Raw genomic sequence first — 17,410 nt, 5'->3', positions numbered from 1 at the left:
TACCATCTTTCTAAATTCCATATATATGCGTTAGTATACTGTATTGGTGTTTTTCTTTCTGGCTTACTTCACTCTGTATAATAGGCTCCAGTTTCATCCACTTCATTAGAACTGATTCAAATGTATTCTTTTTAATGGCTGAGTAATACTCCATTGTGTATATGTACCACAGCTTTCTTATCCATTCATCTGCTGATGGACATCTAGGTTGCTTCCATGTCCTGGCTATTATGAACAGAGCTGCGATGAACATTGGGGTATATGTGTCTCTTTCAATTCTGGTTTCTTCAGTGTGTATGCCCAGCAGTGGGATTGCTGGGTCATAAGGCAGTTCTATTTCCAGTTTTTTAAGGAATGTCCACACTGTTCTCCATAGTGGCTGTATTAGTTTGCATTCCCACCAACAGTGTAAGAGGGTTCCCTTTTCTCCACACCCTCTCCAGCATTTATTTCTTGTAGACTTTTGGATCGCAGCCATTCTGACTGGCCTGAAATGGTACCTCATAGTGGTTCTGATTTGCATTTCACTGATAATGAGTGATGTTGTTAAATAGGAATATAAAAACAGAAAGCAAAAGGGCTTATCTCCAATTTGTATTTAGTATTGTTAATACTAACAAACTGTGAAAACAATGTAAGTGGTCATGAGTAGGGAACTACTGAAGCAAATTATGGTGTGTGTGTATATATACATACATAAAAGAGAAATATGCATCTAATAAGTATTGTAAAGCATTGTCATGTAGGAAAATTGATGGAATCATTGATTACAAATTACTAAATAGTAGACTGAACCCAATGCTGCTGCTGCTAAGTTGCTTCAGTCGTGTCCGACTCTGTGCGACCCCATAGATGGGAGCCAACCAGGCTCCCCCGTCCCTGGGATTCTCCAAGCAAGAACACTGGAGTGGGTTGCCATTTCCTTCTCCAATGCATGAAAGTGAAAAGTGAAAGTGAAGTCGCTCAGTCGTGTTCTACTCTTAGCGACCCCATGGACTGCAGCCCACCAGGCTCCTCCATCCATGGGATTTTCCAGGCAAGAGTACTGGAGTTGGGGTGTCATTGCCTTCTCCGAGACTGAACCCCATAGCACATGAAAAAAAGAATATATTATGATTGAGGTTTATTCCAGGAATGTACGGATGATCCTGTTCTAAGGAATCTATAAACATCTATGAAAGGTGGATGATAAAACTCAATTAACAATCTTGATACAAAACATTCAATAAGAACAAATTGATGCTTCCTTAATATGATGAAATCTGTATCATTTTTAATGTGCTTAATGTTGAAACCATAGCACCTTTCCCACTAAACTCAGGAAGAAAACAAGAATGTCCATTAGCTCCATTTTATTTAATACTGTGTTTGATTCACTGGCCAATGTAATTAGAGATAGAATATTTAGAGACATGAGAATTAGAAAAGAAGAGATAAAAATGATCTCTGCTAATGGTATGGATGTGAACCATGAACCGTGAACCATGAACTGTGAACTTCCAGATGTTCAAGCTGGTTTTAGAAAAGGCAGAGGAACCAGAGATCAAATTGCCAACATTTGCTGGATCATAGAAAAAGCAAGAGAGTTCCAGAAAAACATCTATTTCTGCTTTATTGACTCTGCCAAAGTCTTTGACTGTGTGGATCACAATAAACTGTGGAAAAATCTTCAAGAGATGGGAATACCAGACCACCTGACCTGACTCTTGGGAAACCTATATGCAGGTCAGGAAGCAACAGTTAGAACTGGACATGGAACAACAGACTGGTTCCAAATAGGAAAAGGAGTCCGTCAAGACTGTATATTGTCACTCTGCTTATTTAACTTACATGCAGAGTACATCATGAGAAATGCTGGGCTGGAAGCACAAGCTGGAATCAAGATTGCTGGGAGAAATCTCAATAACCTCAGATATGCAGATGACACCACCCTTATGGCAGAAGTGAAGAGGAATTAAAAAGCCTCTTGATGAAAGTTAAAGAAGAGACTGAAAAAGTTGGCTTAAAGCTCAACATTCAGAAAACGAAGATCATGTTATATGGTCCCATCACTTCATGGGAAATAGATGGGGAAACAGTGGAAACAGTGTCAGACTTTATTTTGGGAGGCTCCAAAATCACTGCAGATGGTGACTGCAGCCATGAAATTAAAAGACGCTTACTCCTTGGAAGGAAAGTTACGACCAACCTAGATAGCATATTCAAAAGCAGAGACATTACTTTGCCAACAAAGATTTGTCTAGTCAAGGCTATGGTTTTTCCAGTGGTCATGTATGGATGTGAGAGTTGGACTGTGAAGAAAGCTGAGCACCGAAGAATTGATGCTTTTGAACTGTGGTGTTGGAGAAGACTCTTGAGAGTCCCTTGGACTGCAAGGAGATCCAACCAGTCCATTCTAAAGGAGATCAGTCCTGGGTGTTCTTTGGAAGGACTGATGCTAAAGCTGAAGCTCCAGTACTTTGGCCACCTCATGCGAAGAGTTAACTCATTGGAAAAGACCCTGCTGCTGGGGGGAGGGATTGGGGGCAGGAGGAGAAGGGGACAACAGAGGATGAGATGGCTGAATGGTATCACCGACTCGATGGACATGAGTTTGGGTAAACTCCAGGAGTTGGTGATGGACAGTGAGGCCTGGCGTGCTGCAATTCATGGGGTCGCAAAGAGCTGGACATGACTGAGCGACTGAACCGACTGAGTGAATGATATGGATGTAGTATACTGGAAAACACAAAAGGCCTAAAGAATAAAACTAATTCAAACAGTAAGATAATTCAGTAAGGTAACTGTATATAAAATTAGCCTGAAAAATCAATAGCCTTAATATATACAAACAATAATCTAGAAATAGCAAATAACAATGGAAGGTCTCATTTAAAACGGCAACATCAAAAACAACAAAAGACTAACTACTTATGAATAAATTTAAAGAAAATGTTAAAAATATGTATAAGAAAAATTTCAAATACTGCTGATACATACAAAATAACAAAACGAGATTTGAAAGATGTAAAGACATGCAAGGTTGAAAGTACAGAAATGGTAAGGGCCTAACAGAACCAGAAGAAATTAAGGAGAGGTGGCAAGAATACATAGAACTATAAAAGAAAGGTCTTAATGACCCAGATAACCATGATGGTGTGGTCACTCACCTATAGCTGGACATCCTGGAGTATTAAGTGGGCCTCAGGAAGCATTACTATGAACAAAGCTAGTGGAGGTTATGGAATTCCAGCTGAGTTATTTCAAATCCTAAAAGATGATGCTGTTAAAGTGCTGCACTCAATATGCCGGCAAATTTGGAAAATCAGCAGTGGCCACAAGACTGGAAAATGTCAATTTTCATTCCAGTCCCAAAGAAAGGCAATGCCAAAGCACGTTCAAACTACCATACAACTTCACTCATTTCACATGCTAGCAAAGTTATGCTCAGAAACCTTCAAGCTAGGTTTCAGCAGTATGAGAACTGAGAACTTCCAGGTGTACAAGCTAAGTTTTGAAGAGGCAGAGGAATCAGAGACCAAATTGCCAACATTTATTGGATCATGGAGAAAGCAAGTGAAAGTGAACGTTGCTCAGTTGTGTCCAACTGTTTGTGACCCCATGGACTATACAGTCCATGTAATTCTCCAGGCCAGAATACTGGAGTGGCTAGCCTTTCCCTTCTCCAGTTGATCTTCCCAACGCAGGGATGAAACTCAGGTCTCCTTCATTGCAGGTGGATTCTTTACCAGCTGAGCCACAAGGGAAGCACAAGAACACTGGAGTGGGGAGCCTATCCCTTCTCCAGCATATCTTCCCAGCCCAGGAGAACCAGGGTCTCCTGCATTGCGGGTATATTCTTTACCAATTGAGCTACAAGTTCCAGAAAAACATCTACTTCTGCTTTATTGACTAAAGTCTTTGACTGTGTGGATCACAACAAACTGGAAAAATTCTTAAAGAGATGAAAGTACCAGAGCATTTTACCTGTCTCCTGAGAAATCTGTATGTGGGTCATGAAGTAACAGTTAGAACTGGACATGGAACAACTCACTGGTTCAAAATTGGGAAGGGAGTATGGCAAGGTTGTATACTGTTACCCTGTTTAACTTCTATGCAGAGCATATCATGTGAAATGCCAGACTGGATGAAGCACAAGCTGGAATCAAGAATGCCAGGAGAAATATCAACAATCTCAGATATGCAGATGATACCACTCTAATGGGAGAAAGTGAAGAGGAATTAAAGAGCCTCTCATGAGGGTGAAAGAGAAGAGCGAAAAATCTGATTTGAAACTCAACATTCAAAAAACTAAGATCATGGCATCCAGTCCCATCACTTCATGGCAAATAGAAGGGAAAAAAGTGGAAACAGTGACAGATTTTATTTTCTTGGGCTCCAGAACTACTGTGGACAGTGACTGCAGCTGTGTAACTAAAAGATGCTTGCTCCTTGGAAGGAAAACTGTGACAAACCTATTAGCATATTAAAAAGCAGAGATATCACTTTGATGCCAAAGGTCTGTATAGTTAAAGCAATGGTTTTTCCAGTAGTCATGTACGGATATGAGAGTTGGACCATAAAGAAGGCTGAGTGCTGAAGATTTTTTGAATTGTGGTGCTAGAGAAAACTCTTGGACTGCAAGGAGATCAAACCAGTCAATCCTAAAAGAAATCAACCCTGCATATTCATTGGAAGGACTGTTGCTGAAGCTGAAGCTCCAATACTTATGCCACCTGATGTGAATAGCAGACTCATTGGAAAAGACTCTGATGCTAGGAAAGATCCAAGGCAAGAAGAGAAGGGGGTGGCAGATGATTAGATGGTCAGATAGCATCACTGACTCAATGGACATGAATTTGAGCAAACTGGGAGATTGTGGAAGACAGAGGAGTCTGGGTGTGCTGCAGTCCATGGGGTTGCAGAGTCAGACACAACTTAGCAACTGAACAACAACAAGGACTTTTTTTTTGTTTGCAGGGAAATAGAATAACAAAATCATACAGGTATCCATTCTTCCTTGGAGTAGGAAATGGCAACCCACTCCAGTATTCTTCCTGGAAAATTCCACGGACAGAGGAGCCTGGCGGGCTACAGTCCATGGGATTGCAAAGAGTTGGACAGGACTGAGCATATCCAATCTTCCTACATTAATATTGAAAGTTAACTCAGTCCTCCCAAATGCCAAAAAAGGTGGTTTTTTCTGAAGCCCAATAAGTTAATTCTAAATTTCATATCACAAAATTTAAAAAGCAAGTATTTAGGAAAGCCCTGGAAAAGGAGGACACCATGGGAGGTCTAGTAAATTCTATGAGATTATGAAATGGCATTCTAGTAAGTCGCTGTAATTAAAGCAGTGTGATACAGGTGCGTGAATAGATAGACAACCCAGTGGAATAGAGTTCTGGGGTAGACCAGTGTACAGCTGGAATTGGTGTATAAGGAGGGCAGCATCTCAAGTCACTGCGGCAAAGATGGACTTTTAAATCAATAGAGTTAGAACAATTGGGAAAAGATAACATTGTACCCATATCTCACATCATACACAAGAATAAATACCAAATGAATTAAAGATCTAAATGTTAACAAAAGAAAACCATATACGGATAAGAGAAATCATCGGTGAATTCTTTTATAACCTGGGAGAAGGGAAAGGTTTTCTAAATCTGACAAAATCTGAAAGCAGTAAAAGGAATCTGACTTCAAAAATATGCATTGTAGGAAAAAATGCAAATAATGTGAACAGACAAATGGCAGAGAAAAAATATCTGCAACTAAGACACAAAAGGCTAAGTCACTAGCTACAGAAAACCGAGACAGTCATATGGTCCTTAAACGTATGAAAAGATATTTCAGCCGAAAATAATGAATGAAGACAAATTAAAACTACACTATTTTAAATTCAACAATTTGTCCTTGGTAGTGGGCTTCCCTGGTAGCTCAGTGGTAAAGAATCTGCCTACCAATGTGGGAGATGGAACAGACAAGGATTCCATCCCTTGGTCGGGAAGATCCCCTGCAGGAGGAAATGGCAACCCACTCCAGTATTCTTGCCTGGAGAATCCCATGGAGAGAGGAGCCTGATGGGCTACAGTCCATAGGGTTGCCGAGAGTCGGACACGACTGAGCAACTGAGCACTATTCTATTCATTGTGGAAGGAAAGTGACTGGGAGGGGCCAGAGAAGACTTCAGAGGTGCCACAACTGGATATGGATGGGGGATCCCAGTTCTTCAGTTTGTAAACTTTATCATGCTCTACACTTTAGATTTATGCAGTCTAGTGTATGCTTATTATGCTAACCCCAAAAGGAAAATGTGTTGTTGTTTTTTAAAATCCTGACGTTTCTTACTTATCAGATTGGCACACATCCAAGTTTGACAGCATGATCTGTTGGCAAGACTACAAAGGAAACAGGTGCTTTCATTTATTATTGATAGAAGTGCAAAATTGTACAACTCTGTAAAAAGAAATTTGATAATATTTAACAAAATTCTGTTGTCCTTGTAGTTTCATATCAGTGATTTATTCAAAATGTATACCTCCAAAATGGCACAAGATTATTCACTGTGGTGTTTGGGGCAATATCATAAGAATGGAAACAAGCCAGTGCTCACCAGTAGGAGACTGACTAAATAATCAATGCTACTTACAACAATAAACTATTGATATGACCATAAAAAAGAATAATGATAACCTCAGTGTATTAATAGAGACTGGAAAAAGCAAGGTGCCAAAAGTGTATGTAGTATTCTACCCCTTTTATAAAGAAGAGAGAGCAGTAAGAGTACATGCATGTGTTTGCTTATATCTTTGAAAGGAAATAAAGGAAAAAACAGGGAAGCCAATGAACAGTGCTGTTTATCGGGAGATCAAGGGATGGGGCAGGAGTTGAGATGGGAGACTTCTCTGAATGTGGTTTTTTATATTTTTCTGAGTTCTGAAACATGACAATTTTTACATATTTAAATAATAAAATTAAATCAAAGAGGAAAAGTGTGAAGTCCTTGAATTGACAACAAACAAATGAACCTAATGACATATCAACCTGGAAATGTACCCACTCAGGGAACAGGCTTAATCCAAGTGAGTATTTACTGCAGTATTGAGTTGTATTCTAAGCATGAAAAGAATTACAATGATATTTTAAACTTCACTGGGCAGTTTTATTCTTTGATAACACTTTTGAAAGTATTTCAAAGCTATTGTAGGATTAAGCAAATAAATTTGCTATGTTTTTAGATTATTTTAAGAGAAAATATATACAAACATTAAAAAATTATAGAGAAGAATCTATAACATTAAGTTTAGATTGGAAATATCTGTATGAACTCACGATTTTTTTTTAAATGTACAAGGCTCCAACCACTAAAATATTCTCAAAACAAAGACATCCCAATGACAATGAGCACATCTAGGGCCCTGATGTTGGTTTCCAAGTTATTTCCCAGTTAGATTCAGGGATCCTTAGAGAAATGACTGATTGTAGATTTAGTGCAAGAAAAGTCTAAGATGAGTCTGGGACACTTGTGTCACAGAACGCCATGAGTCACTCAAAGACTAATGGAGTCATGTTATAAGTCACAAATATCAGATAGAAGGAGCTCCTACTGACAAAATTGGGATAATTTGAGCATCAAATGGAATAATGAGTTTAATCATTTGTTGTATGTTAAATAAAAACCCAAGAGTGCAAAGTGATACTAGATTGGTGGATAGATGCTGTTTGCTACACCACTGGTAACATTGTATCAGCCACCAGTGAAATAATTGATTCAGGAAATGGTTTTACCTAAAATGATTGGGTGACAGATATTTTCAGCATCACAAGGTATTACCCACCAATTACTTGGCAGCTGGGGCTTCCCAGGAGGCTCAGTGGTAATGAATCTGCCTACCAATGTAGGAGACACAAGAGACATGGGTTATATCCCTGGGTCGGGAAGATCCCCTGGAGGAGGAAATAGCAACCCACTTCAGTATTCTTGCCTGGAATTCTCCTCTATAGACAGAGGAGCCTGGCAGGCTATAGTCCATGGGGGTCACAAAGAGACAGACACAACTTGGCAACTGAGCACGCAGGCACTTTGGCAGTTGCAAAAAGAAATGCCTTTATGATGGAGACATTTGGAGTAATCACATGACTTGGTGATCAAAGTTGGTAGCATTAATAGTGGAAACATCACCTGTCTTCTGATGTGATGGGACATGAAGTACAGAGTCTTATTTGTAAGAGATACTTGGAAAATAGAGCAAATACGATGAAATGTAAAAATTGTTGAATTCAAAATGGCAGATATAAGGGTGATAATTGTACTCGTTCTTCAATTCCTGCATTTTTAAAATATTTCATAGTAAATTAGGGAAAATGACTTGACATCTGTATTTTTTGGAAATACTTGGAAGAATGTTGCTTTTGTTGTTGTTTAGTTGCTAAGTCGTGTCCAACACTTTTGTGACCCCATGGACTATGTAGCCCACCAGACTCCTCTGTCCATGGGATTTCCCTGGCAACAATACTGGAGTGGGTTGCCATTTCCTTCTTCAGGGGATCTTCCCGACCCAGGAATGGAACCTGCATTGGTAGGCAGATTCTTTACCACTGAGACTCCAGGGAAGCCCACTACCAAGGACAAACTGTTGAACTTAAAACACAGGTTAGAAAAAATATATATAATTATTTTTGTAAAATGTGGTTCATACACTAAAAATTAATGTATTTGCATACTTATGTTCATAGCAGCACTATTTACAATGCCAAAAGATGGAAACAACCCAAGTGTTCATCCTCGAATGAATTAATAAAAAATATGTGATCTATACATTCAGTGGAATATTAGGTTTATAAAGGAAGGAAATTCTGACTCATGCTACTCATGAATCTTAAGGACATTGTGTGAAATGAAATAGCCCAGTCACAAAAAGGTATGATTCCACTTACGTGAGGTACTCAGAGTAGTCGAGTTCATAGGGACAGAAAATAGAATGGTGCTTGCCAGGGGCTGAGGAAGGAAGAAAAGTGTTGTTGAATGGGTATGGCGTTCCAGTTTTGCCAGGTGAAAGAGTTATGGAGATTGGTTGCACAACAATGTGAGAATACTTACCACCACTGAACTGTACACTTAAAAATGGTTAAGGTGTTAGATTTCGTGTTATGTGTATGTTACAATTAAAATTAAAATGGAGAAATCAGAAGATTTCTGACATGTACACAGTTGTTCTTTCTGTAAATTAGAGTTTCAGTTTTTAGGAAAATGGATGTTTCAGGAAACAACAGAAATTGTCCATGCAGCCTGAGAATTTTATCAGAAGCCACAAAAATCCTTTGTCCCACAAGGTGGGAGGCCAAATGGTGCACTGGGCACTCCTCTGCAATCGGGTTGCTGTGGAAAGCTTGGCCTGCCGACCCCTTGGCTGGGCCTGGAGAGCCTGAGATCCCGGCGTCGGGGCCCTCCTGGGAACAGTGCTTTGCTTGGTGTCTGGCCAGTGAGGAGGCTGCGTTTGCAGTCTGTTTTTGACCCAGGGCTGGCCTGCCTGCCTCGTCCTTCACACCGATTCTAGCCCCCCACCTTGCTTGACTGTAACCCAGGGGTGTGGTTTGTGACTCCTGTCCTCACAACTTCCTTCTCTTCAGAGCCAGGCTTTGATCTCACCTCCCAGGATCCAGTTTCTGTTGAAGTCTGTTACCCTTTCAGATCCATGGGTTATTACCCGCACAGCATCCCAGACAGATGATTCATTTCAACCCTGGCTGATCTCTGCATTGTGACCTTCTGGCTTAACTGGGCTCCAGGCCCCTTTATCCTGGTTATGATAGAGAACCCACATCTTGACTGTGAAAATGTTCATATAAACATACAAGCCATGAACGTCTTCTTTTCCAAAACTTTGAATGGGGAAGTACTAGCATTAATATCCATATGGAATTTTGAAAAGATGATTATACGGTTCTATTTTGCTTCCCATTCAATTAATATTTTGTTTTACTTAAGGCACTGTCAACATAATGTCAGTATCAGACTATGCCCTCTTTTTTTTTTCAAATTAAATATTTTGAAAACTTAGAAAAGTACAGAAAACATCATAACAAACACCTGTGTTCAGACCACCCAGAATTAACAAATGTTAACCTTTTGCAGTGATTGTTTCAAGTCCAGAATTCTCATTTTTAAATTAAATTTTACTTCTGTGTATGGACAGATCTGGCCTCAGGCAAACAGTGAAGTTGGCAGAGTTCCTTTTCTGCTGCCCTCCTCCCTTGCCCCACAGGTGACTGACAGGCATCCATCCATGCCCTTGGCTCTGCCGTGGTCTGTGTGGTGCCTCTCCCAGAACAGCTGTGCTGGCAGCTGTTCCCGGGGCTCTCAATGGAACAGTGGAATCCTCAACTGTATTAGAAATGAGTCCTGGTTATGAGTCACACAAAAAGTTCCAAGCAGAAAAAGGAAACTTATTAGAACAAAGGAAACATCATAATTCTGCAGGTGGATCTGTAGGCACTGGGCCTGAGAGAGGAAATACATTTAGAAAATGAATAGCTGTTGGAATCCCAGCTTGTTGCTGCTTCTCTGTTCCTTCTTTACTTTTAGTTCACCTATTGCAAATTAGCCTCCCATGACTTCTGAGCTTACATATGACACGACCAGCCACGAGAAGTGACTGACTAGTAGACGTTTGGTATCAATTCCACATGTCTGAATGAGAGACAATCTGGTTGTTTCCCCCACCTCCCCACCCCTCCCCAGGTCAGATGTCCCCCTGTGCTCTCTGAAGCTCTGTGGAGGGTGACCAGCTCACATACATAAACATGGCTGCCAGGCTTCCACTTCTGTGCTCACGTGGATTCTCGGGCTGAGTTTCAGGAAGGAAGCTCCTTTTTCCTGCACCTGGCTGCATATCTTTCAGTTGCATACAACTAGAGTATCAGCCAAAGCTAGGAATGACTGTAGCCTAAACGCCTTAAACTTGGGGAAGCACAATAAGATGAAGCTGGTGGTGAGGAGAAGGATGATGGAGACAACCACTCCTTGGGGCGTACAGTATAGGTGCTGCCCTCACTGAAAGGGTCATGGAGCAGGATTTGTGTATGAACAAGGAATCCCCTATGATGACTGGACTGTGCTCTAAAGTTGATGCAAATATTTCTGTATTCCTTCCATGAATGGTTAGACTCTGATGTGCCACAGTCCAACTCCAAACTCCTCCAAAGGACTTATAGTTTGATGTGAACCCAGCTTCTATATGAGAGATTTGCTGCAGTTTTGAGCAATAGCACATAAAATGAACACTTCCTTTTCTTCCTCCAGTCACTCCCACTTCTCAAAGTCTGTGCTTGGGTTTTACTCTCATAAGCCATGTCAAACATTTACTGGAATAAGCAGAGTCAATATTTCTAAATACATAAAATGAGGTTATATTCATATTTTTATCCTAGCTCATATGGTACTATTTGACCATATAGAAACTTATCATTTACAAAATTTTTTTGAAGAAAATAAATTTCAACCCCTGACTTGAGATGGAAAACAGGCATCCTCTGGGGGGTTTTGGGGTGGAGTGAGCCTTATGTACCACAGATGAACAACTGACTATTGTTATTTGCTCATGGAAAGCTATTTCTCTGGGCTCTTCTGCCTTCAGATGTTTCAAATTTCACTTTTGAAGTCAGGGTTGCAACCTCACTCCACTGGGTCAGCAACAGTGCCCTGAGTTTTAGACTGACAGTTGAATGCATGGAAACGCAGCAAGCTTCATCCAACATCAAGATGGCTTAGTTTTAAGAAAGATACAAGGCTGATGACCACACAGCATGCAAGGTGATGGCGGGCAGTCTGTGAGCTCAAGCACAGCCTGGGATACTTCCGGCTTGCTCTGCACAAAGTGTGTGCACTGGGCGTGAGGGAAGAGGCTGAGAGCATGCAGACAAACTCAATCCAGCGACGCCATTTGATTGGGGTCCCTCAGCTTTTGTCCTTGCCTGTCTCAGCTCATTCCCAGTGCAGCTGCACCTCACCGAAGCCCATTCCTATGATGACAGTTGAGACAGTGGGGCACAGTTGCCTGGTACCTCCTCAACTCTTGTCATCCTGTCTACAGCATATCCCTGGAGTCCCTGACTCATTGCTGTAAGGACTCAACTAAGGCCAAGAGTCAAATCCTCCTGTGTCTCTAAGGCTAAAATGTCACAAACCAGCTGCTAACTTAAGGTCTCACCTCCTTGTGTTTGTCTCCCAAGCAGAGGGTCTGTCATACAATAGGTACTTGATAAGTTAATAGGTAATTGATAGGTAATTGTCTCAGGAATATTCAGTTTTGACCTCTGAGCTTTATTTTCTATTCAAGTTGTTTGGGTGCCTAGTGTTTATAAATAAGTAAATAATTGCCTCACAAGCAAAACTATTTTTTTTCTATTTTAACAGTAATTTGTATCAAAGGCCTTTGACTTTAATGCTGATAAAAGACATGGTGATTGCAACATAAAGTCCTGAATGTTCTCTCTTAATCTATCTTCCAGATTATTTGAATATATTTTGCTCTATAAGGATGGAGTGATGTTTCAGATCGAACAAGCCACCAAGCAGTGCTCCAAGATCACCCTGACAGAGCCCTGGGACCCTCTGGACATTCCTCAGAACTCCACCTTTGAGGACCAATACTCCATAGGGGGGCCCCAGGAGCAGATCACTGTCCAGGAATGGTCGGACAGAAAGTCAGCCAGATCATGTAAGGGTTCAACAAAGTATTCAAGTATTGCATCTCAAGAGGCAGGAAGGGAAACAAACGTTTAAGCTCATTAAGGAAGGTAGTCATTAAGGAAATTTAGAAGCTTAATCAAATTGTTTAACTCCATTGAAGTGCCCATATGTACTCTATTAGCTGTGTAATGCAGGGATCTCAGCATCGCATCTGAAACCCCTCAGCCTTCTAAGACCCCCCTGTAACTTTTTCCACTTTGACTGTTAAGGGATGCCCCCAAGGTCTGTGACATGTTTGTCTAAGGCACAGGTTAGAACTGGGCGCCTCCTTTTCATTCCCCCAAAACACTAACTAAAGTTGTAGTGACCATATCGACCGCCATTATGTGTCTTTTATACAGAGATGTGAAGCTCTTCTCTGCAAAGCTGCCCACACACCTCCCCCAAGAGTGTTTCATAAACACAGGCCTTTATTGCTGTGGAAAATAGTATGATGGCTCCCTCTGAAATTAAACATAGAATTATCGTATGACTTAGTAATTCTACTTTTTGGCATATACCCCAAAGAACTGAAAGCAAGGACTTAAAGAGATATTTGTACATCCATATTCACAGCAGCACTACTCATAATAGCCAGAGGTAGAAACAACCCAAGTTTCCATCAGCAGACAAATGAGTAGACAAAGGTGGTGTATACATACAGTGGAATATTATTGAAACTTAAAAAGGAAGGACATTCTGATACATGCTACAACATGGATGAACCTTGAGGACATTATGCTAAGTGAAATAAACCAGTCACTAAAGGACAAATACTGTATAATATCACTTATATGAGGTATGTAAACTAGTCAGACTCAGAGAAACAGAAACTAGAATGGTGGTTGCCAGGGGCTGAGGGAGGGGGGAATGGGGAGTTAGTGTTTAGTGGGCACAGAGTTTGAGCTGGGGGAGATGGAAAATCTCTGAAGATGGATGATGGTGATACTTTCATAACAATGTGACTGCATTTAGTGCCACAGAACTGTACTTAAAAGTGGTTAAAATGCTACATTTTACCACATTAAAACATACTGTATTTTGCCTGTCTTCTACATTAAAGACTCAACTTGCCTTCCTCTTATAGATGAAACTTGGATTGGCATTTATACCGTCAAGGATTGTTATCCTGTCCAAGAAACCGTCACCAAAAATTACAGTGTGATATTGTCCACACGGTTTTTCGATATACAGCTGGGCATTAAAGACCCATCAGTGTTCACCCCGCCAAGCACATGCCAGACAGCCCAACCAGAGAGGATGAGCGAGGAATGCTCCTGGTAAGCCTGCAAACACCGAAGGGACAGCATCGGACATCAGATACCAGTGGCCCCAGCTCTAGTCAGATTTGAGACTTGAGAAATGAGCGTCTTCGTTGGAGATAAATATCATAATTCTTTGATATGTTTTCTTTAATGTATGGTTTTTGACTACTTGGGCTAGGTTTAAAAAAAGGAATGGAATGGAGAATATGTGGTAATATATGAAGAGATGGCAAACACAGGGACCTCAGGTATTTCCAGAGCCTGTCTGGACCCTGCACTTTCCGTGTATGCAGGTGTATAGGTCGTGTGGCGGCACACACAGGATGAGGGAAGGGTCATCAGGGGCGAATGTGTTATTACTGACATTACTGGGACTTGCTGGATTGCTGGCACGTGGTGATAAAAAGAGCAGATTGACTGTGGTCAGTGTTAGTATTAATTTTGAAGCTCTCTATACACACTGGCCCCTTTATTGCCTGTGCCAGGGTAGGGATTGCTTCCACTGCTCCATCCCCCCAGCACCTCCTCCTTTTCCCCCACCCTGTGCTCCCTTGGTCTCTGACACAATGATCTCTGAAAATCCCTTCTAGCCTTAAGAGCTTTTTGGCCTGACCCAATGGATGTAAATACTTGGGGAGGAAATAAAAGGCTATAGTAAAAAGAAATGATTCCTCTAAAGATATATTTTTACATAGGAGGGTTTGGAAAACCTTAATGTCTATTTCTGCGTAAGCATGAGCCATGTATTCTTCCTTTTTTCTATGCAAGAGTATTGATATGTGTGCTGAGTCAACTCGTCAAGAGACCAAAAGAGACAGGTAGTATTCTAAAAATAGCACAGTGGGATTCAGGAGACTGTTGTTTCTGAAATCCAGGATGAGAATTCCCTTGTACTGGAGCTCCTTTGATTCACTAGATAGACTATGTTTCCTCTTACATCCCTGGGGCAGCATTTCATACTGCTCATCCTTCCCAGGTCAGCTCATGCATGGCCTTCAGAGGCTGCTCCCAAGCCTGGACTGGGTGCAACTTGTAGCTTGAACATGTTATTCTGATAATGCTTACTAGGCTGTGTCAAAATTTCCTGCTTCCTGGACACTCTGACTCACTAGCCTGACTATGAGTGCCATGAGTATGGTTACCATGTTCTGTTTACTTTTATATGCCCAGCACTAAGTGCCTGGCACATGGTCAGTGCCCTAAAGTTTGTAGAATGGAGAATGCTAGTCTCTCTGGTCCTTATTTCCTCATTTGCTAAATGGGATTGGGTTTGCTGATCTCTAGGGAGACATCTAGTAATAAAATTTATCATTTTGGCAAAACTAATACAATATTGTAAAGTTTAAAAATAAAATAAAAAAAAAGATAGAAAAAAAAATTTATCATTCTAGATTCTTTCTAATATTGTGTTTTATCTGGCTATCTATCTATCCATCATCTATTGCCAGGAGAAATGTGTGACACCTATGTTATGCTGAAAACAATCTGTACTCACAGTTTATCTATACTGTATCAATAAACTAATGTAATTGCACTTCTCCGTGTTCTTTGATATATTTGTTTTTGTAATAAATATGTATTCAGTTCAGTTCAGTCACTTAGTCGTGTCCGACTCTTTGCGATCCCATGGACTGCAGCACACCAGGCTTCCCTGCCCATCACCAACTCCCAGAGTTTACTCAAACTCATGTCCATTGAGCCGGTGATGCCATCCAACCATCTCATCCTTTGTCGTCCCCTTCTCCTCCACCTTCAATCTTTCCCAGAATTAGGGTCTTTTTAAATGAGTCAGTTCTTTGCATCAAGTGGCCAAAGTATTGGAGTTTCAGCTTCAGTATCAGTCCTTCCAATGAATATTCAGGATTGATTTCCTTTAGGATGGACTGGTTGGATCTCCTTGCAGTCCAAGGGACTCTCAAGGGTCTTCTCCAACACCACAGTTCAAAATATGTATTATCTTATAATAAATATGGCTATCAGTTCAGTTCAGTTCAGTCACTCAGTCGTGTCTGACTCTTTGTGACCCCATGGACTGCAGCACACCAGGCTTCCCGGTCCATCACCAACTCTTGGAGCTTACTCAAATTCATGTCCATCGAGTCAGTCATGCTATCCAACCATCTCATCCTATGTCCCCTTCTCCTCCCACCTTCAATGTTTCCCAGCATCAGGATCTTTTCAAATGAGTCAGTTCTTTGCATCAGGTAGCCAAAGTATTGGAGTTTCAGCTTCAGCATCAGTCCTTCCAATGAATATTAAGGACTGATTTCCTTTAGGATTGACTGGTTGGATCTCCTTGCAGTCCAAGGAACTCTCAAGAGTCTTCTCCAACACCACAGTTCAAAAGCATCAATTCTTCAGTGCTCATGGCTATAAGGCATGAGCCTTATACGGCTTATATATGGCTATAAGGCAGTCAAAACACTCCTCTAATGAATAAAGTGCTTCCTAAGATCTACACCAAATTCATTATCTTTTCTCAAAAGCCTGCTTTTCCTCTTTAAAGTCCCAGTTTCCTGGGTCGGAAGCCTCAGAGTCATTCTTGACCCATATTTTCTCCTTCAATCCTCGTAAGCACTCAGTGTCCTGAGTTTCAACAAAATAGTTCTTAAAGGTACAGCCTCTTGTCCATCCCCAGTCACATGCACATCCCAGCTCTTAGCATTGCTGATCTTTGCAAGATCTTTATACCCTCTGTCCTTTTCCTTGTTCTAGAAACCATCCTCTGTTCATTCATTCATTCATAAGCCAATCCTGAATCCCTGCTATCTCCATTGCCTATGCTGGTTCCTAGAGTCACAGAGAAGAATGCACCGTGACCAAGGCCAGTCTCTGGACTGCACAGATGGGGGAGACTTTCACAGCTGCCTTCGAGGTGGTCCAGATTGATAAAGCCTTAGTGACAGTGTTTGACCTACTTCTTTTCTCTCCACCCACAGGATAGATAACCCTGCACCATTTCCCTTAGCTCTGCAAATTGCATTCACCCACCTCAATCTATACCACCACTCGAACGAGAAAGGAAAGGAACTCCTTATTTTATTCAGAACATGTGAAGTTGGCACCCTTCATTTTTCAGTTTGTCCACTTTGGGAGTTAAGCCATTTCCCAGTTAAGCTAAATCTTCCTTGCAGAAGGATTCTGTGTCCAGTGGGACCTCAGTACACACCTGATGGTGCCCTGCTTATGTGGTTCTCCACTGCCTCCAGGAAAAGTGGAGGCTCCATAGCCTGGTGTCCAAGGCCCTTTTGATCAGGCCCTGATTCCCTCTCCAGCCTCAGCTCTTGGCACTGGTCTCTCTTTTCAAATGGCCATAAGAGCCTGGGAAATGAAACTTGGGTTACTTCTGGGTGCAGAGGGTTTTATCAGTCACCAGTCTTGTATAAAATTCTCCAGTGGCCAAAATAGTAAAAAAAAATAAGAGGACTCTCGA

At 41.2% G+C, this 17,410-nt stretch overlaps 1 protein-coding gene across 1 annotated transcript in view; it reads left to right on the top strand.

The window, feature by feature from the left end:
* The window catches only part of EPDR1 (ependymin related 1), a 36,849-nt gene extending 21,338 nt beyond the window's left edge, over positions 1-15,511 (top strand). Inside the window, exons 2-3 of the mRNA XM_086396797.1 lie at positions 12,493-12,701; positions 13,800-15,511. Of these exons, the coding sequence (XP_086252923.1) occupies positions 12,493-12,701; positions 13,800-13,996 (406 nt within the window). The 3' untranslated portion in view covers positions 13,997-15,511. The remainder of the gene's footprint in view (positions 1-12,492; positions 12,702-13,799) is intronic.
* Positions 15,512-17,410: the final 1,899 nt, after the last annotated feature.

Source organism: Bos grunniens, chromosome 4, assembly GCF_055505025.1.
Source record: "Bos grunniens cultivar Pamir isolate PY7600 chromosome 4, Bosgru_T2T1.0, whole genome shotgun sequence".
Lineage (NCBI taxonomy): Eukaryota > Metazoa > Chordata > Mammalia > Artiodactyla > Bovidae > Bos > Bos grunniens.
Note: the sequence above shows the minus strand (reverse complement) of the source record. Positions and strands in the feature narration are given on the sequence as shown.